Source organism: Pectinophora gossypiella, chromosome 9 (assembly GCF_024362695.1).
Source record: "Pectinophora gossypiella chromosome 9, ilPecGoss1.1, whole genome shotgun sequence".
Lineage (NCBI taxonomy): Eukaryota > Metazoa > Arthropoda > Insecta > Lepidoptera > Gelechiidae > Pectinophora > Pectinophora gossypiella.
The window spans coordinates 6175424-6196987 of record NC_065412.1 but is presented as its reverse complement, the minus strand read 5'-3'; the positions used below and the strand labels follow the sequence as shown (position 1 = coordinate 6196987).

Below are 21564 nucleotides of genomic sequence, written 5' to 3'. Positions count from 1 at the left end.
TCGAACTACAGAAAGTCTTAACTCAGAAATTGTTTATAGCTCAGCCGAGAAAGGCAGTCAGCGAGAAGGTTGTGTTCATATTCAATATAAAATGGCGTCCTTTTTCAGCCATGGCTAGGGTATAATTATCAAGCCACAGGCGCATGCGAAATTGGGGTCTCACCTCGGCACGGCGGCCATAAATAAAACAAAATGACCGGCGTCGGTGGGAGGACCTCGCGCTAATGAATAAGCTGGCTGACCCGGCTTGCGCGCGCGCAGCGGGGTCCCGCGCCGCAGCATCGACCTGCGCTCATTCCCTTGTCCACTTCTATTGGTCGATTTGATACTTCTACGCGCTCACCTCCTTTTTTCAGTTTTGATCGGAATATATGAAGAAGCTCATTCATTTAAAAATATATAAGTAAGTAAGTATATTTGATAATTTGATGATTGGAGGAAGGTTATTTAACAACAAGAATTTTATCAAGTTATTACATTAATTATTCAATGATATACATATATTAATCAAGTCATTTTCTGTTGTGATTTCGAATTATTCGATTCAATAGCGTTATCATCACTCGATTGTGGAAAGGTAAGCATCAATTTATAACACTTACGGCGCCTCATTCTAGCGATCAGATTACACAATTGTAAATAAATGTTCAAAATTACCCAACAAGAAATATAAATTTGAATATGAATAGTTAGGCGCCAAGTAGGCAGGTACATGAAAAAACCGGACCGAAATAATAATAGTAGACAAATGTCCCCGTTGGCGAACACAATGCACGACCTCTGAGTGATCAATTCACTTTTAAGACATGCTAATTCGAGAGTCTAGAGCGCTTTGCTCCTATTAGGGGTCACAATGAGCTGCATATATGAATAAGAATGAGCTTGTTAGACGCATAATATCTCCGCGCTTCAGGCGAACCTTTGTTAGTAAACTGACTTTAGAAAGTTGTAAGTTTCAGATTGGCGCGTACAACATGGGAATGGCTTGAAACTCCTGAAATACTATGTGTATTAACATAGGTACGTAAATATAGTGTAACAGTATTTGTGAAACTTGTAAAAAATTAAACATGTGTTAAAAAATATTCTGCAGATAAGAGCGGCACTTAAGAAACAAAATTTAATAATCACTAATTCGTCAAAACAATCTATTACCGAAAAACTTTGAAATAGCTTCTTAAAAGGAGTTTAAAAATAGCTCCCTTTGCGTGGCGATATGAGAAGGGTCTGGTAGGCGCTCACGCAGGTAGGTAGGAGGCGGCTATTATTTAAATTAATTGGACATAAAACGACGAGCGGCGAACACTGAGCGTGTCGCGCTGACTGTCGCGCTGACGGACGATGCGCCTGCGCCGGTGACTAGCACGCGTGGACATTCATACCCCCACTTGGTTAGTAGTCCTCTATTAGTCTCCATTACAAATGTCTTGAGGCTTTAGTTGTAAGATTTTAGCCAAGTCAAATAAGTACCTTATGTTTCTCTATTTTTACTACGGGACACAGACTTCCTCTCATTCAATCGAAAACAGCAGCGGGGCAGACTAAACTGCATTCGATTACGAACGGGTGAAGGTACTTCACCGTCGAAGATTTTTGAAATTATATTGAACACGTTATATCTATAATTATGATCCATATATGAATATACTTATATAATCCGAAGCCAAATTCAGGGATTATGGATTCGAGAAGATTGAAATTAGGCCTGGCCACCATAAGATACAGAAATAAGTATAAGATTATATCACAACTGTTTTGATAACAATGTGTAAAATATTTATTGATCACTAGAAATTATTATTTAAAGTACTCCTATTATTATCTAAAGTGAATTTATGATTGTTTCGTGCAAAGTCCGTAATTTGAAAGATTGTGAAGTTGCGCGGGAGTCGCGCCGGCTGAGCGATCGTTATCGGACGTCGCCGTGTCGTGCACAATGCCATCTTTTGTGTTCCGACACGATAATTTATTGCCACCAAACACTGCGCTCACTAAACGAGATAACTCTGCCATCTCGCATTTAATTCTAACCTCCTTAATCAAACACAGTGTGACAAATTCAAAATAAACGGTACGTTTCGCGTGTTATAAACAACTTTATTTGTTTATATTGTTGACTAAATAGTTACGTTGTCATAAGGATTTGAATTTATTTATACTTACTAAGTAATATAGTATATTAATAATAATAATTCTTTATTAAAGGCAAAAACAAAACCCATTACAATATAAAATATAAAAATATAGAATATAATATCCAATTATACAAAATAAAATAATTATAGTGTAAACATGAAATTTTAAAATAATATACGTAATGATAAAAAATATATCAAAGTACAATACGATACAATGCTATTTAAAATTTGCGTCTTGGTGCAAGTGCAGCCAGTGACTAAGAATTATTTATTAAATTAAATTATTTAATAAAATAATTCTTAGTCAAATTATATTAAATAATTAAATTCTAATAATCATGATAGTTGTTTCCGAACTTTAAATAACATTCACCGCGCAGTAAATTTAATACAACACAAAAAATAAGGTACTTAAGTATTTTTAATGCATATAACTTGATTATTAATTACCATAGCTTACAAGGAGTGGGTGTAAATAGTATACACCGCTGTGTATGTAAAAAAGTACTGACTATGAACTATCAAGTTAGGTGTATATTACACATAGGTAATATAAACAATACTATTTCATAACATAACTAATAAGTATAAAATTCATACGTTACGGTGTTTCAGGCTGTACTTACTTTTGTTAAACCGAACAACAGCCGACACAACACGCTACTTAGATTAGAAGTACATAGATGTTTTAGCAGTCAAATACCTTTATGTAAGTAGCAATGACTTGTAAAGAAGTAATAACTATTTGTATTCATAAGTATTATTTAGTTATACGTAATGGCTCATGTAGGTATAGCAAAGTTAATTTCCACCGGAGCATAAAATAAGGAACAAATGTAATAATACTACGACCGCAGTATGCAGACTAGCCCATAGTCTGCTTACTTACATCGATTTGATGAATGTCAATCCAAATATATTATATTCTCTTGTGTCCTCCTCATTCATTAATCGTTTCATTCAGGAGGGCTGGTTGAGAGTACCTATTACAATTTGCTCAATAATGTAATAAATCAAGTATAAGTAAGTAGTTCTATAAACAACAAAATCGGAACACATATTTTTATAGGGCTTTTGAGTATCTCCACCATTCAGCTCCGTGTATTGGTGTTTTCCTATTACGTATTTAAGTAGTAAGTATATTGAAATGAAATCAAACTTTTAGTTAGATGAGGCCTATAAAAAGGGTCTGACCTAAAATAATCAATGTCCGACATTGATTACAATTATCGTTTAATTGGTAAATAATTTAAAGTAGTTGTAGACGCTCGAAAGTTATCGCACTTTAGGTTGTAGACTTCATCACCAGCCCATTAACGTCCCCACTGCTGGGACACGGGCCTTTCCTATGGATGGATAGGGAAAGCGAGCCTTAAACCACCACGCGGGCCCAGTGCGGGTTGGTGGTTATTAACGACTGCTAATGCAGCCGGGGCCTTTGCGAAAGTTGCTTAACTTCAACAATCGCAGACCGAGCGCGTTAACCGCTGCGCCACCGAGCTCCTCAAATTGTAGACTTCACTTGAACTTAACGTATTTCGCATTTTAATAGTTACGACGGCTGTCCAGCTGTCTCTTTAAAACAATGACCAATAATTTATTTTATTTTAGAGTTCTTCAAGCTCAAGAGGCTTGTTCTGACTATTTTACTCTTTCTTCGTTCATGTTTTGTATTTTTGACTTTGTTATTTTACGCTTGTAATTGAAGCCCTATCTTTTATCATAATACTTATTTGAATTAATTACGCGGCCGCAACAACAGGGGGTTAAAAGAACCACATCGAATATTACAATTTGACATTTGAGCATATAAAGGTAAGTGCGCAATACAAACAAATTTTAAATGAATTGCTTCAATGTGTCCTTTTTAACCCCCCAGGTCATATAATAACAATAATATTATATCAGGATGCGAGTGTGCCTTATCGGGGGTACGTGTCGATTGTAATATATACAAAATGATTATAATAATCGTAATGTGCGCATAGTCAAAATAATGTGTGAACACGCGTCCGGCTGCTGGTAACAATTACACTCCGTCGATAGTTTATTAATCGCCGGCGACCGCGAGCATTGTTCTGCCTCGGACAGCCGACGCTAGACCAAATAAAGTCGGCTCGCCTTACCTAAACGCGACGACATAATAAGTAACAGCAAAATCTATACGGATTACCTTACACTCAGGCTAGTTACCATGACATCTTCAAGGGCACAAAACATCTAAACCTACTTCGATAAACACTTCAGGTTTCAGTGTATTTTTAAAACTTTTACACGCCAATGCTAGGAAAACTTGCTCGCAATCGACGACACGGAATGGGTTACCCTATGACCAAAAATGTGTTTATATCATTATACGGCCGTGATTATCACGGCATGATTTCCTAGTCAGCTTTTACGATGTTCTCGGGATGTTAAGCAGCACGACACATTCTAAGATTTTCTTTTAGTCTATAGCCATGCATGAAACGAATTGCAGGCACCTAGTGGAAGGCCCGCAATAGTGCACATTAAAGAGCGCCTCGAGTAAATAATGTACGATATCAAAAAAGAATAAGTCATGTTTGAATCTTAAAATGACAGAGATGTAATGTAAGGCTTTATCAGACGAGTGAGTGGGATGGGAAAACAAGCTCCGTGAGAACAAATCGTATGCGGTTAGTGTTCACATGGAGTGATCGCAACCGCGAGCCGGTATAAGCACGGCGATGTAGCAATATCGATATGTTTCCCATTACACTGCACTTGCAAATAGCCTTTACATTGCTGCTGGTATTTGCAATAACAAGATTTTTACACTAAACAGATGGGGAATGTTAACGAGTGTATGGCGGCGCCCATGTTTGTGGATGCCCGCCAATGTACCGGCCAGTCGCAAAATAGCGAGACGATTGTTACTTCGCACCACTGCCTGCCCATATAAACAAACAACACGTAAAGAAAACCAATTACATGCCCATGAAACTGGTGTAACAACAAATGTAATATTTGCATGTTTGTTTTAGTCATGGCAATTAACATTTTCGATAAAGACCAATAACTGAACTCTGGCGTCGGAAAAACTATGAAGAGCTATTTAGTTTGAAAAGTTGGTTGTTTATAACGTTAATGTAACGGATATATTTAAAATTTACTCTAACGCGTAAATATAGTAATAAACACATATGAGTGTGAAAATACTTAACATATTACAGAACAGGCCAGACTGAAAATAAATGCAGACGGAACATTAATTGTCGAAATATTGTAAACTGGTTTGAAAAACGGACAAATTTATTGCTATCTTTTCATTATGCTGTAGGTAGTAGGTGTTTTTAGCTAATTAACACTTCACAGTAACGATCTTAAAATTACATGGTACTTACCCACAAACTTAATAGGTACTAAATACCATAATATACACGTTTCAAATCCATATACTGAATAAGTACTCAGCTGAATTTTTCAAACCATTCTTTAAGTTTGTAGTGTTTAAAGCCTTTTGTTCGAGAAGAATTTAGTTAATCAGTAGCGAAGTACTATTTACTTGTTTAGTTTACTTAGAAAAGCGCTATTATAAGCAGTAGCTGATTATTCTTCTCGTCACTAGACGGTAGCGCTTGTTCTAAGGAACCTGAGTACCATCTAGCTGGGAGATAAAGCATCGTTTCACGAAATAGGTGACTTGTTTGTTGTTCCTCCAAGCTTCCCTTGAACCCGCGCGGGCGCATGTGCTCTGTCCACGTCACGACGCGCCAATAAACAAACGAAGATCTTACCGCAAAGATACTGCAATAATATTATTATTTGTCTTATACTACTTGTGCGTTACTTTGGATTTCTTTTCTTCTTTCAATTGTTAGTATACGTACATTGATACTAAGTATTAGCCTAAAATTAACGGCTGTTTCTTTGACTTGAAAAGAATATGACCTTGATATCATGTGGAAATTGCACTTTAATCTCTGAAACTTTTAGAACTGAAAATTAAGTTAAGTACTTACTTAATTAAAAAAAATAAGTTTCTAAAACTCTAGTCCCGTCTAGTGTATTAGATGCTTAGTAATAAATGCTGGAAACCCACCTTTATGTAGCGGAAGCTATTTAAATACTCTCCAAAAACATTAAATGGCCGTCTTATTACCTGTTTACGCCTTTTACGGACAGACTTCTACTTTAGTACTTTTTAGAATTATTCGCGAATGTTAATGAGATGCTGTTATGCTGACAATACCTTATGGCTTTCGTGAGTTATTTCTGAGCTTTTTATTTTTGAACAAAATACGTAATAAGGGCTTTTAAATTATGAAAAGAGGTAACAAGGAAAACACCAAAACTCACTGACTGACTCACTGTGACTCACATTATCGGTCCTAGTACTTTTCCTAGCTTTAAAATTATAAGCAAATTAGCTTTTATACCTTATGTGTATGTATGTACCTTATGAATACGTACAGTATCTATTCTAATATGTTTCCAGTTATTTGCTCATTTGGATCACGTATATTTAACGCAAATGCAGACACTAATCTACTAGTATGGATGGTAAATACTAATTCTTCACATTGACGTAACCGGCCTATATGTTTAATATGGGTTGATGGTTGTGATAGATCCGGCCAAGTAGTTAATGCCATCTGCGGCAAATCTACAATAAGTCACGTCAAAAAAAAAAAAAAAAAAAAAAAGGTTGTGATAGTGTAGGTAAACAATTGAATCATGATGGCGCCCACACTTAGTATCATTTAGGGCTGCACCTTGTGGCTGGGAGAGGAACAGAAACGGTGGAGTTGCCTACTGGAGGATATTCTATACCATCCTGTTAAAATGAGCATATATTCAGCTGACAAGGACAACGTTAAGTTTCTACGTTAAGTACTTTGAATAAAAGAAACAGGTGTAGTTTTAGATTTGAATCAAATGTTGCTTATATTCCTCACGTGCTCAGCAATATACACAAAATTGACACTGTATTTTACAATTGTCATGAACATTAAACAGGGTCCAAGGTGCTGTTTGTTTTGTTACAATAAACAAAATTCTAACATGCCTATTTCACATCAACGAGACATAGACCAAGTAGGTAGTTAAAGTGTCATAAATACTTACGAAATGAAGACATAAAATCACATATTATTGTCTTACACGTCCTTAAGTTTGAATGTTAATGTACTAGCAATTCCCAAGTCGTATTTTATACTGCAGGTCATTCACTAAGTATTATTTTAATCGTACGTGTGTTGCAACCGTGACTCATTAGGTATTGAAATCATTGTGTTCCTCGATGGCCAATAACGGCGTGTCAATTCGCACTCCCATGCAAATTGGCGGATAAATACACAAGAATGCACTCGGACGCCGGTCGAGGACTAAAGAATCTCCGCGGTCCTAGAAGATGATCCTTGATTGAGATGATAAGACTGCTATGTGAAACGTATCTTATCGAAAGGCTAAATTATAATCTAAACCTAAGTTATATACCTACACGTAATATTATAATGATACACAACCCTCTGTTCCCACCAGGATCTATTTAATTTCATTCTCGACAAAAGACAATCTGTCATAAATATTTAACAAGCAATAAAATGATGCGTTCTTTAATACACCTCGCGAGATATTTTCTTCAATCCCCGGTGTATCGTGTGTTTACTAATGGACATCGCAGTACACGACACGAGACATCGAAAGATTAATTTCCGAGGTGGCAGATTGTCACTTTAATTTATGATCGGCCATTGTTTCGCGTGACGTCATGCGAACCGTCCTGTGTGATTCAATATGTCACTTTTCTTTTTACAACGTTATTGTAAGTGGGTTCTTGCCTTTGAATAGTAGGATAAACGATTTAAATGGATTGGCATAGTTTTCTAAAATTTTCTTCGATTCATAATTTTATAAGATTTTCCGCTTAAGTAATTTCAATTTTTCATGTAAGGTCTATTATCACATAACTTTTTTGTTTAGTAACCAAAATTATTTAGATCTTACTGCTGTTATACTGCTAAAGACAATTTTTTTATTTCAGTTTGTTATTATCATTTTATTTATATGTTTAAGTGAGATTTATGATCGATTATTCGCAGCCGCTAGTCAACATGTGCGGAGGTAGTTAGAAGCCGGCTCTGCGTCGTCGCGTGTTCTGTTGCCGTGGTGTGCGACCGCGGGAGCTGGTCGTAAGGGCAGCTTCAAATACCCGGGCGCTGAAGCGCAGCGGCAGTGAAATTTGAGGACTCTGTTGGTCACAAGACCACGACCACAAAACGAATCATAAGACAGTGATGGATAAGAACCAAGCGCGCGTCGCCAGTCGTCGACCCAGACCCTGACCATTACAATTTGTCGCATCCATATGCAATCATGACAAACATTTATAGGCGTTAAATCGTCCCTCAAACGGCCCCATAAAACAGATCTAAAGCGCTCGTAAACCGTTAATGCATTTTGTGAAATTGTCGCACTCGAATCAAAGTTCCACGAGCGTTTAGGAAATGGAAACGGACCCTTTCATTACCACTGCAATGAATTAAGATAATTAAACATTCTGATAGCGGAACGATGCGAGCATCTAACAGACATGGCAACGAGTGTGAGCAGCGGCATGTTAAACACTGTGGTATTCCGGCGTTAAGTATGCGTGTCTTTTTAAAGGGCTGTCAGAGCAACAAAGGTCTGTCCGCCAGAACACCGCTGGGTGGAGCTAATAAACTATTTGAGTAGAGCCTTGTGTTGACACTGGCGTTTCACACCTGAACAATGCTTCTCGTTTGCATTAATGTAAATTAGGTTAGGCCCGCCGTCGTATGCCGCGCCTACGTTCAATTAGACGTGCTCTAAAGTAGCGCCCGAATGTACACGAGCCAACTTGTCGTGTACATAAGCTTATACGTTTAATAGTATTCATTGGGATATTTCTAATTGCGATCTTATCTACGACTGTAGTCAGTCACCGAGTCACCCCCGCGACAACAAATACTTCAAACTGCGTCGCGAACAAAAGACATCAACGCGTACGCGTATGTGACAAAAATATGTCACATTTTTATTTTAATAACGTATCGGTATTGTGTTCGTTTTCGCATTCACAGTTGAATAAATTATTGTTATTACCGAATTAATGCTACAAATTAACAATTTTAAATTAAACATAATTTCGAACTTTCATAATCTACCGCGAAAATAGCAATGGATATGGAAGAAAGTAAAAACAAAGAGCATTACAATACATTGTCTGTGAGATTGCGTGTAAAAATAGTCGAGACAGGTTGGTGGAGCGGTGTCAAGCGGCGGGCGCGTGGCGTGCTCTGCGTCCGTCAGCGCCTCGCGTAAACATCGACGCCCGCGCCGCCGCCGCCGACGAGCAATCTGCGTTTTTACCGGAATCCGCCTTACCGTGTTCTCGAATGATATTACGCTTGCTTTGTTATGATTCGCAAAATTCACTTTCTAATTACAACCTCACGAACTACGTCACAACAACCATATTATGCGTCACATTGTAATTCCAGTGATTAAATCTCCTAATCCTTGATCGATAAAAAGCTTTAGATAAACTAGCGCAAACAATAGCAACTAAAACAAAAGCGAAATCGGACGTGCCATTAACATTTCCGAACGTCACAAATCACACCAGCAAAATGCGAGATCTATAGCCGAAAAAAGATCTAATGTTGGGAATGATTTTTTTTATAGTGTGCGCGGCGGAGTCGCACGCGCGGCTCGATTGTGGCTGTGTGGTCCCCGCTAGCCACTTTGTAAATAGCGCGGTTTACCTTTTTCAACTTTTGTGTTTTGTTACCTTTTGTGCTGTTGTACGACCAATATTACCATAGCTATTTAGGATCGTCGGATAAATAAATACGCCATTTATCATGACATCTGATGTCCGGGACGTCGCTGCACCCCCTAAATATCTAAACGGGTTGTGATCTCGTCTTTTACCAAAACTATACCTATTTAATCATACTGCCTATTCTTATGCGTCATTTCCGTATGGTATCAAAATTGCTAACCACAAGGCGGACGTGTTGCAGATAAACGTCAGCGAGTCAAGTACCTCCGTCTAATTGGGTGCTAATTTGCTGACAAAGCCCCAACCCCCAACTTGTCCGTATTATTCTGTTTCAAGTTTTTTTTACGTAAACATCTGCTATACACTAACGGCCCGGTCTCGATTCGGTAGAAGTTTGTCCTTAGTTTTATTTTAAATTGTTTTGCATGCGTTAAAGACCTTTAATATAATCACTTAAAGTTACTTACCTAGATATTTCATCACACGTAAACCAATAACATAATTCATCATCTGAAAGTAAAGGAATGCAAGCCCCAGTCGTTCTTCTTTTCACAAGAGTTTTTGTTGGGATGCGGGCGTCATCGGAGCTACAAAATCAAATTGTAGCACAATAAATTCACTCAAACCGCAGGCTCTTTCACAATATTTGTGTCGGGCGTGTTACGGTGCGACAAAAAGGGCCGAAAGGGCGGCTCTCGGTGAATGAAGGGAAGGTAAATAAATATAAATAAAGGTGAGGGCGCGGGCGGGGCAGCGTCCCGCGGCGCCTGCCGCCCGGCCGCGCGGTGCCGCATGCTGCGCGCGCGCCCGCGCCTCTTGCTTCGCTCTCTGCGCCACGCAATAAAAACGCATATGGAATCATCCCGACTCACAATTTACTTACGAACCGCATCAAGACCGATCCTACATTCCAAACAAAAAGGCTGTAGCGGCCATTTTGTAGAACAGTGCAAAAGCAAATGAAAATTTCCAAAACCAATTACAAGCTCATTGTTCTTCGTATCGAGTTGTCACACGTCATTAAACGGAGCCAATAAGAGTCATAAAAGTATGTTGGCGGTGATCGCGCGCTGCGTGTAATTGTATTCAGCAGCACAAGCGCCAATTACGGCGCTCGACGTCGCGCGGTGCACTTTTATTGGGTGTAAGATTTAAGTGCCGATCGACACGCAGCGCCGGCCCAGCCTGATTTTTACGGCCACTTATGTCTCGTACGAGCCATTTTCACGCGGAATGTCGATTCAAACTAGCGATATCCAACGATGATGGCACTAAACACGTCGATGTTTAAACATCTGCATGTTTCATCACCGTTAGACAAAGCATAAAAAATTACCTACGCTTTAAAAGATCTGACACATTTCATATTAAAATTATAAATAGAACTAATACTACTGACTTGTCTTTGATTTGGTATGATAAATAGACCATCTTTCATAAGATTTTGCGAGGAAATCCATCGTATTGACTATAAAGCAAATCTGTAAATCATCTAAATCACAGTTACTGTAGTATTGTAACTCGCGAAATGCAGGAAGACGCGCTTGAAAGCAATAAATTACTTACAAACATCCATAATGCTCGTACACCAATGCAACGGATAACACTCTGCGGTATAAATAAACATTAGCGTTTAGTTTACATTTAAGCATCTTACGATATTGTGTTAGTCTTAATAAATTGTTATAATAATATTCATACAAACATGTAACTAATACGAGATAAGAATTTATTGTATCACTATGCAATATTAATCATCTGAATAACTTCATGCTTTCTTAAATGACCAGTTTAGTCGATCCATAACCGATGACCCACTTACATTACCATCTTCAAACGAAATCCCTACGATTTATGGATGATACTAAACTAATCCACCGTTCTCGGCGCACTTCCATTTCGTAACTGTACAGCTACAGAGTACATAAACAAAATTCATCCAATTCCAACGAAATATATCATCCCATTCTTTTTTACGCAAACAAAATTATCTTATTTACAAAGGTTATAATCTAAAAAAAAAAACGTTTTGTAACTATGAGTATATATTGTAAGTTGTTAAGTATGTTGTAAGTTGTTCTTTATGGCCCGTGCCTCTTAGCATTGACTGAGGTTTGACAGATAAGACTAAGATAACCAACAGCTGTGCCTTGACAAATATTTGCATGGATAATTAAAACAAACCTGCGGTACTGACACAAGCTGACAAACACTACATACACTCGGAATATTTTTCACGTCAACTAATTCAGTTTCATATAGGATGTTAGTGAGATTGTGAGGAAAACTTTGGACGATGATTCAGACCATGATTCGGAATTGATATCAAGAGAAATTTTCCGTGGTATAAGTATAGAACTAAAATACCAAAAAAAAAACACAAAAATAGTTATGAACTATCCGGCAAGAAATTCCATTCGAATCTAGTCTGAATCATCCCCCTCAGTATTTATTACGACGTCACAAAAAACTTTAATTTTGCGACAAATTACACTTGATACTCAGAATCATAAGCTGAATCACTTCCCTCAGTATTAGTTACGATGTCACTAACACCGTGTACACTATAGAGTTAGAGGTGGTAAGTAAGAAAAGGGACAGGAAAAAATAATGCTAATATTCGATAGGATTATCCACAAGAAAGTAGTTTTTGTTCAGAACATAAAATACATCATCTTGTTTGTTCGTCAAATGCAGTTTTGAACAATGTTGAAGTCATCAAAAACAAAATTTAAGATTATCATCGGTCTAAAATTCCATTTATGCGGGACTTAAAAAGTGCCCACGTTTTGAACCGTACACCACCGCGCCGCCGCGCGCCGTATGTGTTTACGTTAGCGCGAAAGATGCAAATCGTTAATTTATCGCCGACTTGAGAGGCAACTATCTATGTAAAACATACGGCAAACACGAACGAAGTTCAAAGACCTATCAGTCGAACAGTTTGGCTCGTATTTGAACAAGTGTTGTACGACCAGTTGCGAATACTAGAGGCTCACGGGCAGGCCGACACTGACGGCTCCGTTGTTAAACAAGTATGAACTAAGCACGATGACGAAAGACATGTTTCAAATTGATGTATAAAGAATTTGATACGCAGATATAGAAGACGCGGATTTGGAAAACTATCTTACCAAAAACATTACCGGATTTTTTTAAATAAAATAAATTAAATTATAATAGTTACCAAAAATAAAAATTATAACTATAATTAACACAACATAAAGCTCGGTGAGGTGTGGGTACTTAGTTCATCTTACGATGGATGTACCTCTGACTACCCCATTGGTCATATAGTCGTGAGCGTACGTTATGATACAAAAACACTTATACCTAAAAGAAGTGTAACACTAACCAGAAAGGTTTGTTTAGATTTTTTTTTTGTATCAAACCATAAGTAGATAAATATGATTTGAAAACTAACACGTAACATTTAATTACTATCTGGGGGCACGGTAGTGCCCCCGCCAAGACGAGCAAAGCGAAGCGCAAGGGCACCTACCTTTTCTCGAAACGTTTCGCCGATGCTTTATTATGAAGGAGAATCACTAACAGTATTATGATGACGAAACATGACCAGTCATTTTACGCAAAGAATAGCACATAAATAAACTAATAATGTCGACTGCAACACAAGATAGCTAACTATAGTTAACTATTTATTCTTTATTGATCTGCCGCAGGATAATTTATATTCTTATTGTTTTACTAGTTTCTAACACTGAGTGATTGTGCTACATATTTGTAGGTCCGTGCAATCACAATCGTCTAGGAGAAGAAATGCGGAGGTAAGTGCATCATAATGTCTTGTACATTCAAATGAATTGAAATCTTTTTTTTTGTCTACCCAAACAAACATGATGATGGAAATATTATTATTGTTGAACATTATTGATTGTATCAAGTGAGTATGCAAATATAAATGACGAAAATACAATTAATTACCTTAATACACAATTAAAACAATAATTAAACGTTTATCAAGTTTTTCTGAGCGGAAAGCTAAGATACTTCTTATAATTTATTTAGTGGACGCTGCAGTAGTAATAAACGCGCAGTCTTATGATAGGTTGTTAGGAGGTCTTTATAAAATTTTACAACGTTGTAAACCCACCGTAGAATTTTAGGATTAATTTGATTATGGTCAATTATTCACAAAGCGAGCCTCGTTCCGTTTTTTATCCTGCGCTAATAAGCCGAAAAGTATCTAATTTGGTCGGCGGTATCTTTGCTGCTAACAAATTAAACCACTTTAGCGTATCAGGCAATGAAATAAAATCAATATTAACAATCGATAATTAACTGTCTTTAAAACGATTTCAATGTATAATGTTTGATCTTCCTTCTTATTGGAGACTGGAAACAATGGGATTTTGTAGGTATTTAATATTTAATTCGATTAAAGAAAACTAGAACTTTCATTTGTGTAATTCATTAAGGAATGTTTGTTTTAATTTAACAAGACCCGATGTAAGAATCGGATCGCGTCGCTATCTGCGCGCGCGCACCGCAGTAAAAGCTCATTGTAACTCGAGCCTCAAATACGAAATTGAATAATGCTGACCTATCCCGCGACCGCCCTGCCCATAAATCACCGAGATATTTATGTCCCTCAACCCCCGCGCGCCCGCCGCACCCTTCTCGCACCCGTCCGTTATTTGCGTCCAAGGATATAAAATATTAAATAAAAACTTACATAAAATGGTAAGTAATTCCGATTGGAATCGGAGGAGAGCAGGCGCAAGCGATGTGGTCGCGCGCAGCTATGCTGCGGTTTGCACAACTAACGAACCACTCAAAGCCAAGGTTTTACGATGCAAAAAGTTATGTTTTCTTCTACAAACCTAGTAAAAAGATCTGTACATATATTTTATAACATGAATAGTAACGTTTTTCGTAGCTCTACCGTGGTGAAATTGATTGTGTATGCCATGGGAAGCAACTTGCGCCAATGAGTTATTAATTTATCTTAAGTGCAATTTTCACTACCTAACACATATGGATCGACCATTGTAATAGACGGCGATAAGGTAACCCACCACCTATAACATTGGTTAGAAGCGTAGGTACTTACTTAGTTCGTCTTTCGATAGATGTACCTTTGAGTAACCCAATTGGGAAAGGTATTAGTCGTGAGTTTATGTTACGGGCAACTAAGAAAACGGTAGAAAAGTATTTTTAAAGAAAGTAAAGTACTTGTTGTATTGGTATAGAATTTTTCGGTCGCTGAAGTGAGTTTTCGAATTAGGTACCTATAGATAAGTTACCTAGCGTTCATTTCCATGCACTATGTGAGTAATTAATTGTCTTGTAATAACCAAACATATTGAAAACTACGTGCGCATACACGGATATTGTTGTGGTATAACGTTAGATAAATAATTCCAGCTGTCGCCACTCAAGTTGCACAACGCACGGAAAGAGCATCGCATTTATCTGAGAAGCATCTGGCTTGTAACGTACCGCTTCCCGTACACATTAACTTTACTTATATTCCCTCTTATTTATGAGAAATAAATAATACTATTAGACGGAGATACCGATTCCTGATAAAAAGTGGGCCCGAGTTAAATGGGAGGCACGGTGGAGGCAGAAAGAAAGTAATGGAGGCTCATCGAACCGGTTTGAAGATTTTACGAATGCAAGGCTGGTCGGGTCGGCGCAGGCGGCGGAGTCGGCGGGCTATGTGCTGCCCGCGGCGGACACATAACGCAACCGACGCCGGATTCGCGCCGCCCGGCCTCTCTTCCACGCACACACGCCAGCGCCGCCGCCACCGCGCCTGCGCCGCACGACGCACAATCTCATGCCGATTATTATCTGCATATAACTGGATTCCACGTCGTACCTACATTAGCCCATTAAAATATTTGCTGTATGAAATCTCCACACACCCAAAATCATTATTTGCAAATGATCGGTTAAACAAAGCCGTCCTTGAGCACACAGCGGCTATTTCCAGAATTAGGTGAATTTGCTCTTAATCGAATGTTAATTGAATGTTGTTTGGAACGCGGAGTGCAAACATCTCGCCACGGAACATTAAATCATAGCAATTGGTTTGTTAGCGAAGTGACATTGCATCAAGCTGCACGTCATAATAGCAACCCCAGCAGACTTGGCAGGTTCCGGTTAGCCGACATGAGCACAAATGACATTCACAAACAAACAAAATTTGTTTTTGAACGAGTTTAGTTATCACTTTTGGTTTACAACAAGAAAAATCTATTATATAGATTTTCAGGGAAATCTGCCGCTACTTAGCAAGTCAGGTGATAGTCATGTTTTTAGTAACAGCGATGTGTGAAGTAATGTGTGTTCAGATAACAATGAATTTTCCTCGTGAGCGTCATTCGCGGCTGGTTATACCACCGTCTATTAATACATCATTCTCCAAAACACTGTCATCATTGGAAAATTCTTACGATTTTGCCGCAAAGTGGCCTTTAGCTATATGTTGATTAAAATTGCTTAAAATGTAATAACCGCAAAGATTTATAAGATATAAACGTAGTCATAAAATAAATGTGAACCGTTGTGCAAGACCACACTCCTGTGTATATTTTATATAGATATATTGATAGGTAGTGTAGTAATACATGAGTGCAATGATAATGAATTATATTTTACATAGCTAGGTAGCTTATATAATGTATTTTTTAACACACATGGGGGTTAAAATGGCCACATCGAAGCAATTCATCTAAGAAAGCAGTACTGCAATTTGACATTTGCGCATATAAAAGTAAGTGCGCAATGCAAACAAATGTCAAATAGCAATATTGCTTTCTTAGATGAATTGCTTCGATGTGGCCTTTTAACCCCTCTGACCTTTTTAAGAGACAAACTTGCATCCAAGAGAATAAACAATATCAAAGGATCTCTTATGCTGAACTGGGAGTAAAGAAAAGGAGACTTTAAGCTGCCTGCCATCCCAGGCATGCTGTAATAGTCGACTAAAGGATGGTCCACTTCAACATTATGGGATGATGCCCTATCACCATACGGTTCATCATATTCATCATAGGCAATTACATAAAAGCCAGTGCGACCTTAAAAACAGCTTCATCGCCGACCGCGTCGGTTCGTATCAGAAGTGGCTGCAACTTGTCTTTTGATTACTTGTGGCTCACCGGCTAGAGTTTATGTAGATATGGCGTAAGGTGCCTTATTTTACAGCGACACGAAAGGAATATTTTCGAAGTTGTTAAAAACTGTATTAAACAAAGTTTAAAGTTTTCAAAACATACCTACATATAACTTTGGATTGGGATTTCCTTTGGTTTCTAAATGCCCAAGTGTCAAAGCAATAGGAAGTTAATTCGATTTGGCGTTGATATTTCAAGACGGATTAAATCAAGTTATTGACGGCGTGTTGTAGTCGCAAACTGACCTACATCGTCGCGAATGTGACGTCTATGGCGAATGTGTGTTTGTTTGTTGGTTCGTCAGTGTTTGCCCGGCCATTAGAGCGAGGCCGCTCTGGACAACGGATTAACTTACCGTAGGTACTTCGACAATTTTCCACTGTTTTCTTACTTTCCAAAATTGCTTTACAAACAGATTTCGCTTCATATTTGTATTGTCTTCAAGAATTGACTAACTCTGTACGGTAAGTCGTCTTGTGATTACATCCGCTTAATGTTTCTGTTTCTTTAAAACTGGATAAACATATTCCTATACTATCAGTCCACGGTTTCCCAAGACACAGACTCTGCCTAGTTTGGGAACCTCTGTTCATTTTGTAAAACTTATAACTATTGTACCGTACCTCAAACATATGTTCTTTCTTTTTTTATATTATTTCTGAAAATAAAAACATTTTTTTTTTGATCAGTAGTCGGTATGGGTATCTATACGAGCATCCTTGAACTAAATATAAGTGGTTATAATAATAATCTAGTATAAAGCAATAAATTATGCCTAAGGATTCTTTTGAAGTAATTTTTTGATTGTTTTTGTTGTACTTATCTACGTCTAAATAAAACATGAGCTTAGAGTTGTAGTAGTCACAGCCCGATGGTACGTGGTAGGTGGTAAGTACCTGCTCTTTTTAGTAACAGAGTAGGTACTTAACATAATGACAAGAAAGTTATAGCCATGGTATATTTTATGTGCATTTCACAGTCATATGTTATAATAATTGACACATTATGCCATTGATTAATTGCAGACAAAAGTATACGCATAGCTTGACTGTTTATCAACAAATGTATTGAATATGTAATGTATAAGATAGGGAATATATTATGATATTAGTTTGCATACAGTGTTATCGTGGGTCCGTTGGGGATTTAGTGGGGTCTTTGACGACACGCATGGAGTATTTGCTTACAAAGATTTGCGAGTCGCGTACTGAACGTCTAAGTACATAGATTAGCATATTTACTTTTCAATCATATACATATATTTATGCTTATTAATTGATTAATGGATGAGCAAGTTGTTTGAATTGATTTAGAAATGCATGAAATAGCTGAGTAAGGTCTTGTTAAAGATTATAGACCATAAGTAAAAAATCATAGAATCAAAATATCATAAAATGTTGATTTAACTTTAGACAACTACCAATAATATTACCAATTCCGAACTTAGATATTAGTAGCAGCATTTTATTATTACGGCTAATGCCTCTGCCTACCCCAAAACAAACGCTTGTAACTAACTAATCCTTAATAGTAGATAACTATCCAACATGCAAATCATTTGTGTGAAACCACTATCGCTACATTATATATTACATAAAGTGCTCTCAAGTAGGTAACTAACTAGGTAGGTATATAAAGTTCTAACAAATAACGTTGTATACATTTGAGTGCAATCTGTTATATTACAAGGTTGCCTGGAAGAGATTGCTACTTAGCAATAAAGGCCGCCTATTGTACTAATTCTATTTCTCTTTTGTTTTGTATTTTGTTTTTTCCTGTTTGTGCAATAAAGTATTTGTTATGTTATGTTATGTTACAAGTATTTGAACTAGTGTATGTGCATCATTATAGGTGCTGCCTAACACCGTAGGCATTTAAGGCAAGAATAAAAAAATAAGTTTGGAAATTGATATTTAGTTAATAAATAATTAAGTAATTTAGGAAATAACTTAGATTGTACTGCACGGAATCCCTTTTGTTCCTATTGTTTTCTTAGCACTAAAATAATAAAATTGCTGCGTGAAAATAACTAATTTCTAATTATTTTCCGTTCAACAAAAACATGGTTGCATTGCAATGAAGCTCAATAAGGCAAGATGCACTACAATGAAGTAACCGTCGACAATAAAGTTTCCCGTAACTTGTCTTTATTTTTTTACAACGAACCGTGAATGACAACGCATGACGTTCAATGCCTTCGACACCAACTTTTATGACGGTCATATATTCACCAAAACTGGCATCAAAATTGAAAGGAATTCATCATTCATCCATTAGTCACAGAGTCAAAATATTTGTTGACAAAGCCAACGTAATTGCAGTGCTACAATCGGAACACTCGCTACGAAGCTACCGTAACGCCCGCAATTTGTTCCCATTGTTCCTCGGCGTAATGTTTACACCGGCGATTGTCAAGCCGTGCTCCGGTGCTGTTTTCATAACAGAGGAATCGCCATAGAAACTATTGTCTGCCAAGCGGCTTCCAACGGCCGCCATCGTCCCACATTCCCTCACTTCCAAGGAAATATCTAACCTACTCGAAAGCACTACCTTTGCGTAACCGCAGTTTTCCAAACATTATTAGGTGACGAGAAAACTTACTGAAAACTGTGGAAAAACTTACCTGCGTCATTAGGCGATCGGCTCCGGTGCCTTCGTCATCCTTGAATTCGATGTCCGGATTATAATTAGGCACTAAGTCTCTGAACTTTTCGTCCTCCCTGGTGATGCGGCCCTCGGCGGGGCCGCTGGCTTGAATCGAGTTCTCACTGATATTGGGATCGTGCTGACCGAAGACGAGGGGGGTGAGGCGGCGCGGTCCATGGCGACGGGTGAAGCCGCGGCCCGGGCCGCAGGCCGCCGCCGCGCCCAGCCACAGTAGCACCAGAGGCAGTCTCATCTCGCAGACATCACTCCACGCGCGCTCGACGCACGACCACCGCGCGCCGCGACTTGAGCGACACTAAGCCGGGCGCGGCGAGCGGCCCACCACCACCGGCTGCATCCCTCGGCCACCACCACGCGGCCGCTCGCCGCTCCGGCGCTCCGGCCCACGCCGCCGCAGCCGCCGCCGCGCCCGCGCCTGACGCACCGTGCCCGCGCGCTGCTCGCTTTCATCACACGGGAAAATCCCATTGTTATCTTCTGCTTCGTTTTTTACGATCTCACGTAATTCGAACCAAGCGAAAACAAATTATCTACCCTCGCAGAAGTTAAAATATTTTCATTTTCAATTAGAGTTTCTGACTCGTAATTTTTACATAGATTATTTGAAGTACTTAAGTATAATACTTCGACCCAACCTCAAATACGAGTATTCTAATATCCGTTTCTATAGTTAACTATACCTCAGGTCTCAGTATTTATTTTATCAGTTTTATGTACTTACTTAAAATAAATATATAAAAAAACTAGCTTTTGCCCGCGACTTCGTCCGCGTGGCGTGTTATATAAGAGAGAGATCTTTGTGTGTGTGGGAGTGCATACTTATGCAGTTTAGATTTTTTCATACAATTTTTTTCCCAATAACTCCCATTTTTCAAAATACAGCCAAAAATAAACTTTATATTTACTAAGGTATGCATGCATGCTAGATTGAATTGATTTTTTGTTAATTGAGTTTTAATTTTAATACACACTTCCTCTCTTCCCTTCAACGTTGCTGTGCCCTACAGGGTCCATGTTTTAGTTCCTATGCCTATGTAACACCCCATTGTACTACATGGAATGCAATAAATACGTAATTTAAATGAATTGAATTGAAAACATCTATCTTACGCGGTTTCGATTTTTTCATAAAAATGTTTTTTTCCCGCTAACTCCCGTTTCCGTGGGAATTTTGCAATATCCTGTTGCAACTAAGCTTTAAGTTAACTAAGGTACCTGCATGCCAAATTTCAAGCGTCTAACTTAAGCGGTTTAGATTTTTCATACAAAAGGATTTTCCCGCTAATTCCCGTTCCCGTGGGAATTTCGGGAATTCCTTTCTTAGTGCACCTCTACGGTACCTAAGGTATCTGCATGCCAAATTTCAAACATCTATCTTACGCGGTTTCGATTTTTTCATACAAATGTTTTTTTCCCGCTAACTCCCGTTTCCGTGGGAATTTTGCAATATCCTGTTGCAACTAAGCTTTAAGTTTACTAAAGTACCTGCATGCCAAATTTCACACGTCTAACTTGAGTGGTTTAGATTTTTCATACAAAAGGATTTTCCCGCTAATTCCCGTTCCCGTGGGAATTTCGGGAATTCCTTTCTTAGTGCACCTCTACGGTACCTATGGTACCTGCATGCCAAATTTCAAATGTCTAACTTGAGTGGTTTAGATTTTTCATACAAAAGGATTTTCCCGCTAATTCCCGTTCCCGTGGGAATTTCGGGAATTCCTTTCTTAGTACACCTCTACGGTATTTAAGGTACCTGCATGACAAATTTCAAACATCTAACTTGAATGGTTTAGATTTTTCATACAAAAGGATTTTCCCGCTAATTCCCGTTCTCGTGGGA

At 38.2% G+C, this 21564-nt stretch overlaps 1 protein-coding gene across 1 annotated transcript in view; it reads right to left on the bottom strand.

The window, feature by feature from the left end:
• LOC126369876 (indian hedgehog protein) overlaps nucleotides 1-20033 on the bottom strand; it is a 41192-nt gene extending 21159 nt beyond the window's left edge. The window contains exon 1 of the mRNA XM_050014473.1: nucleotides 19681-20033. Within this exon, the coding sequence (XP_049870430.1) occupies nucleotides 19681-19956 (276 nt within the window). The 5' untranslated portion in view covers nucleotides 19957-20033. The remainder of the gene's footprint in view (nucleotides 1-19680) is intronic.
• Nucleotides 20034-21564: the final 1531 nt, after the last annotated feature.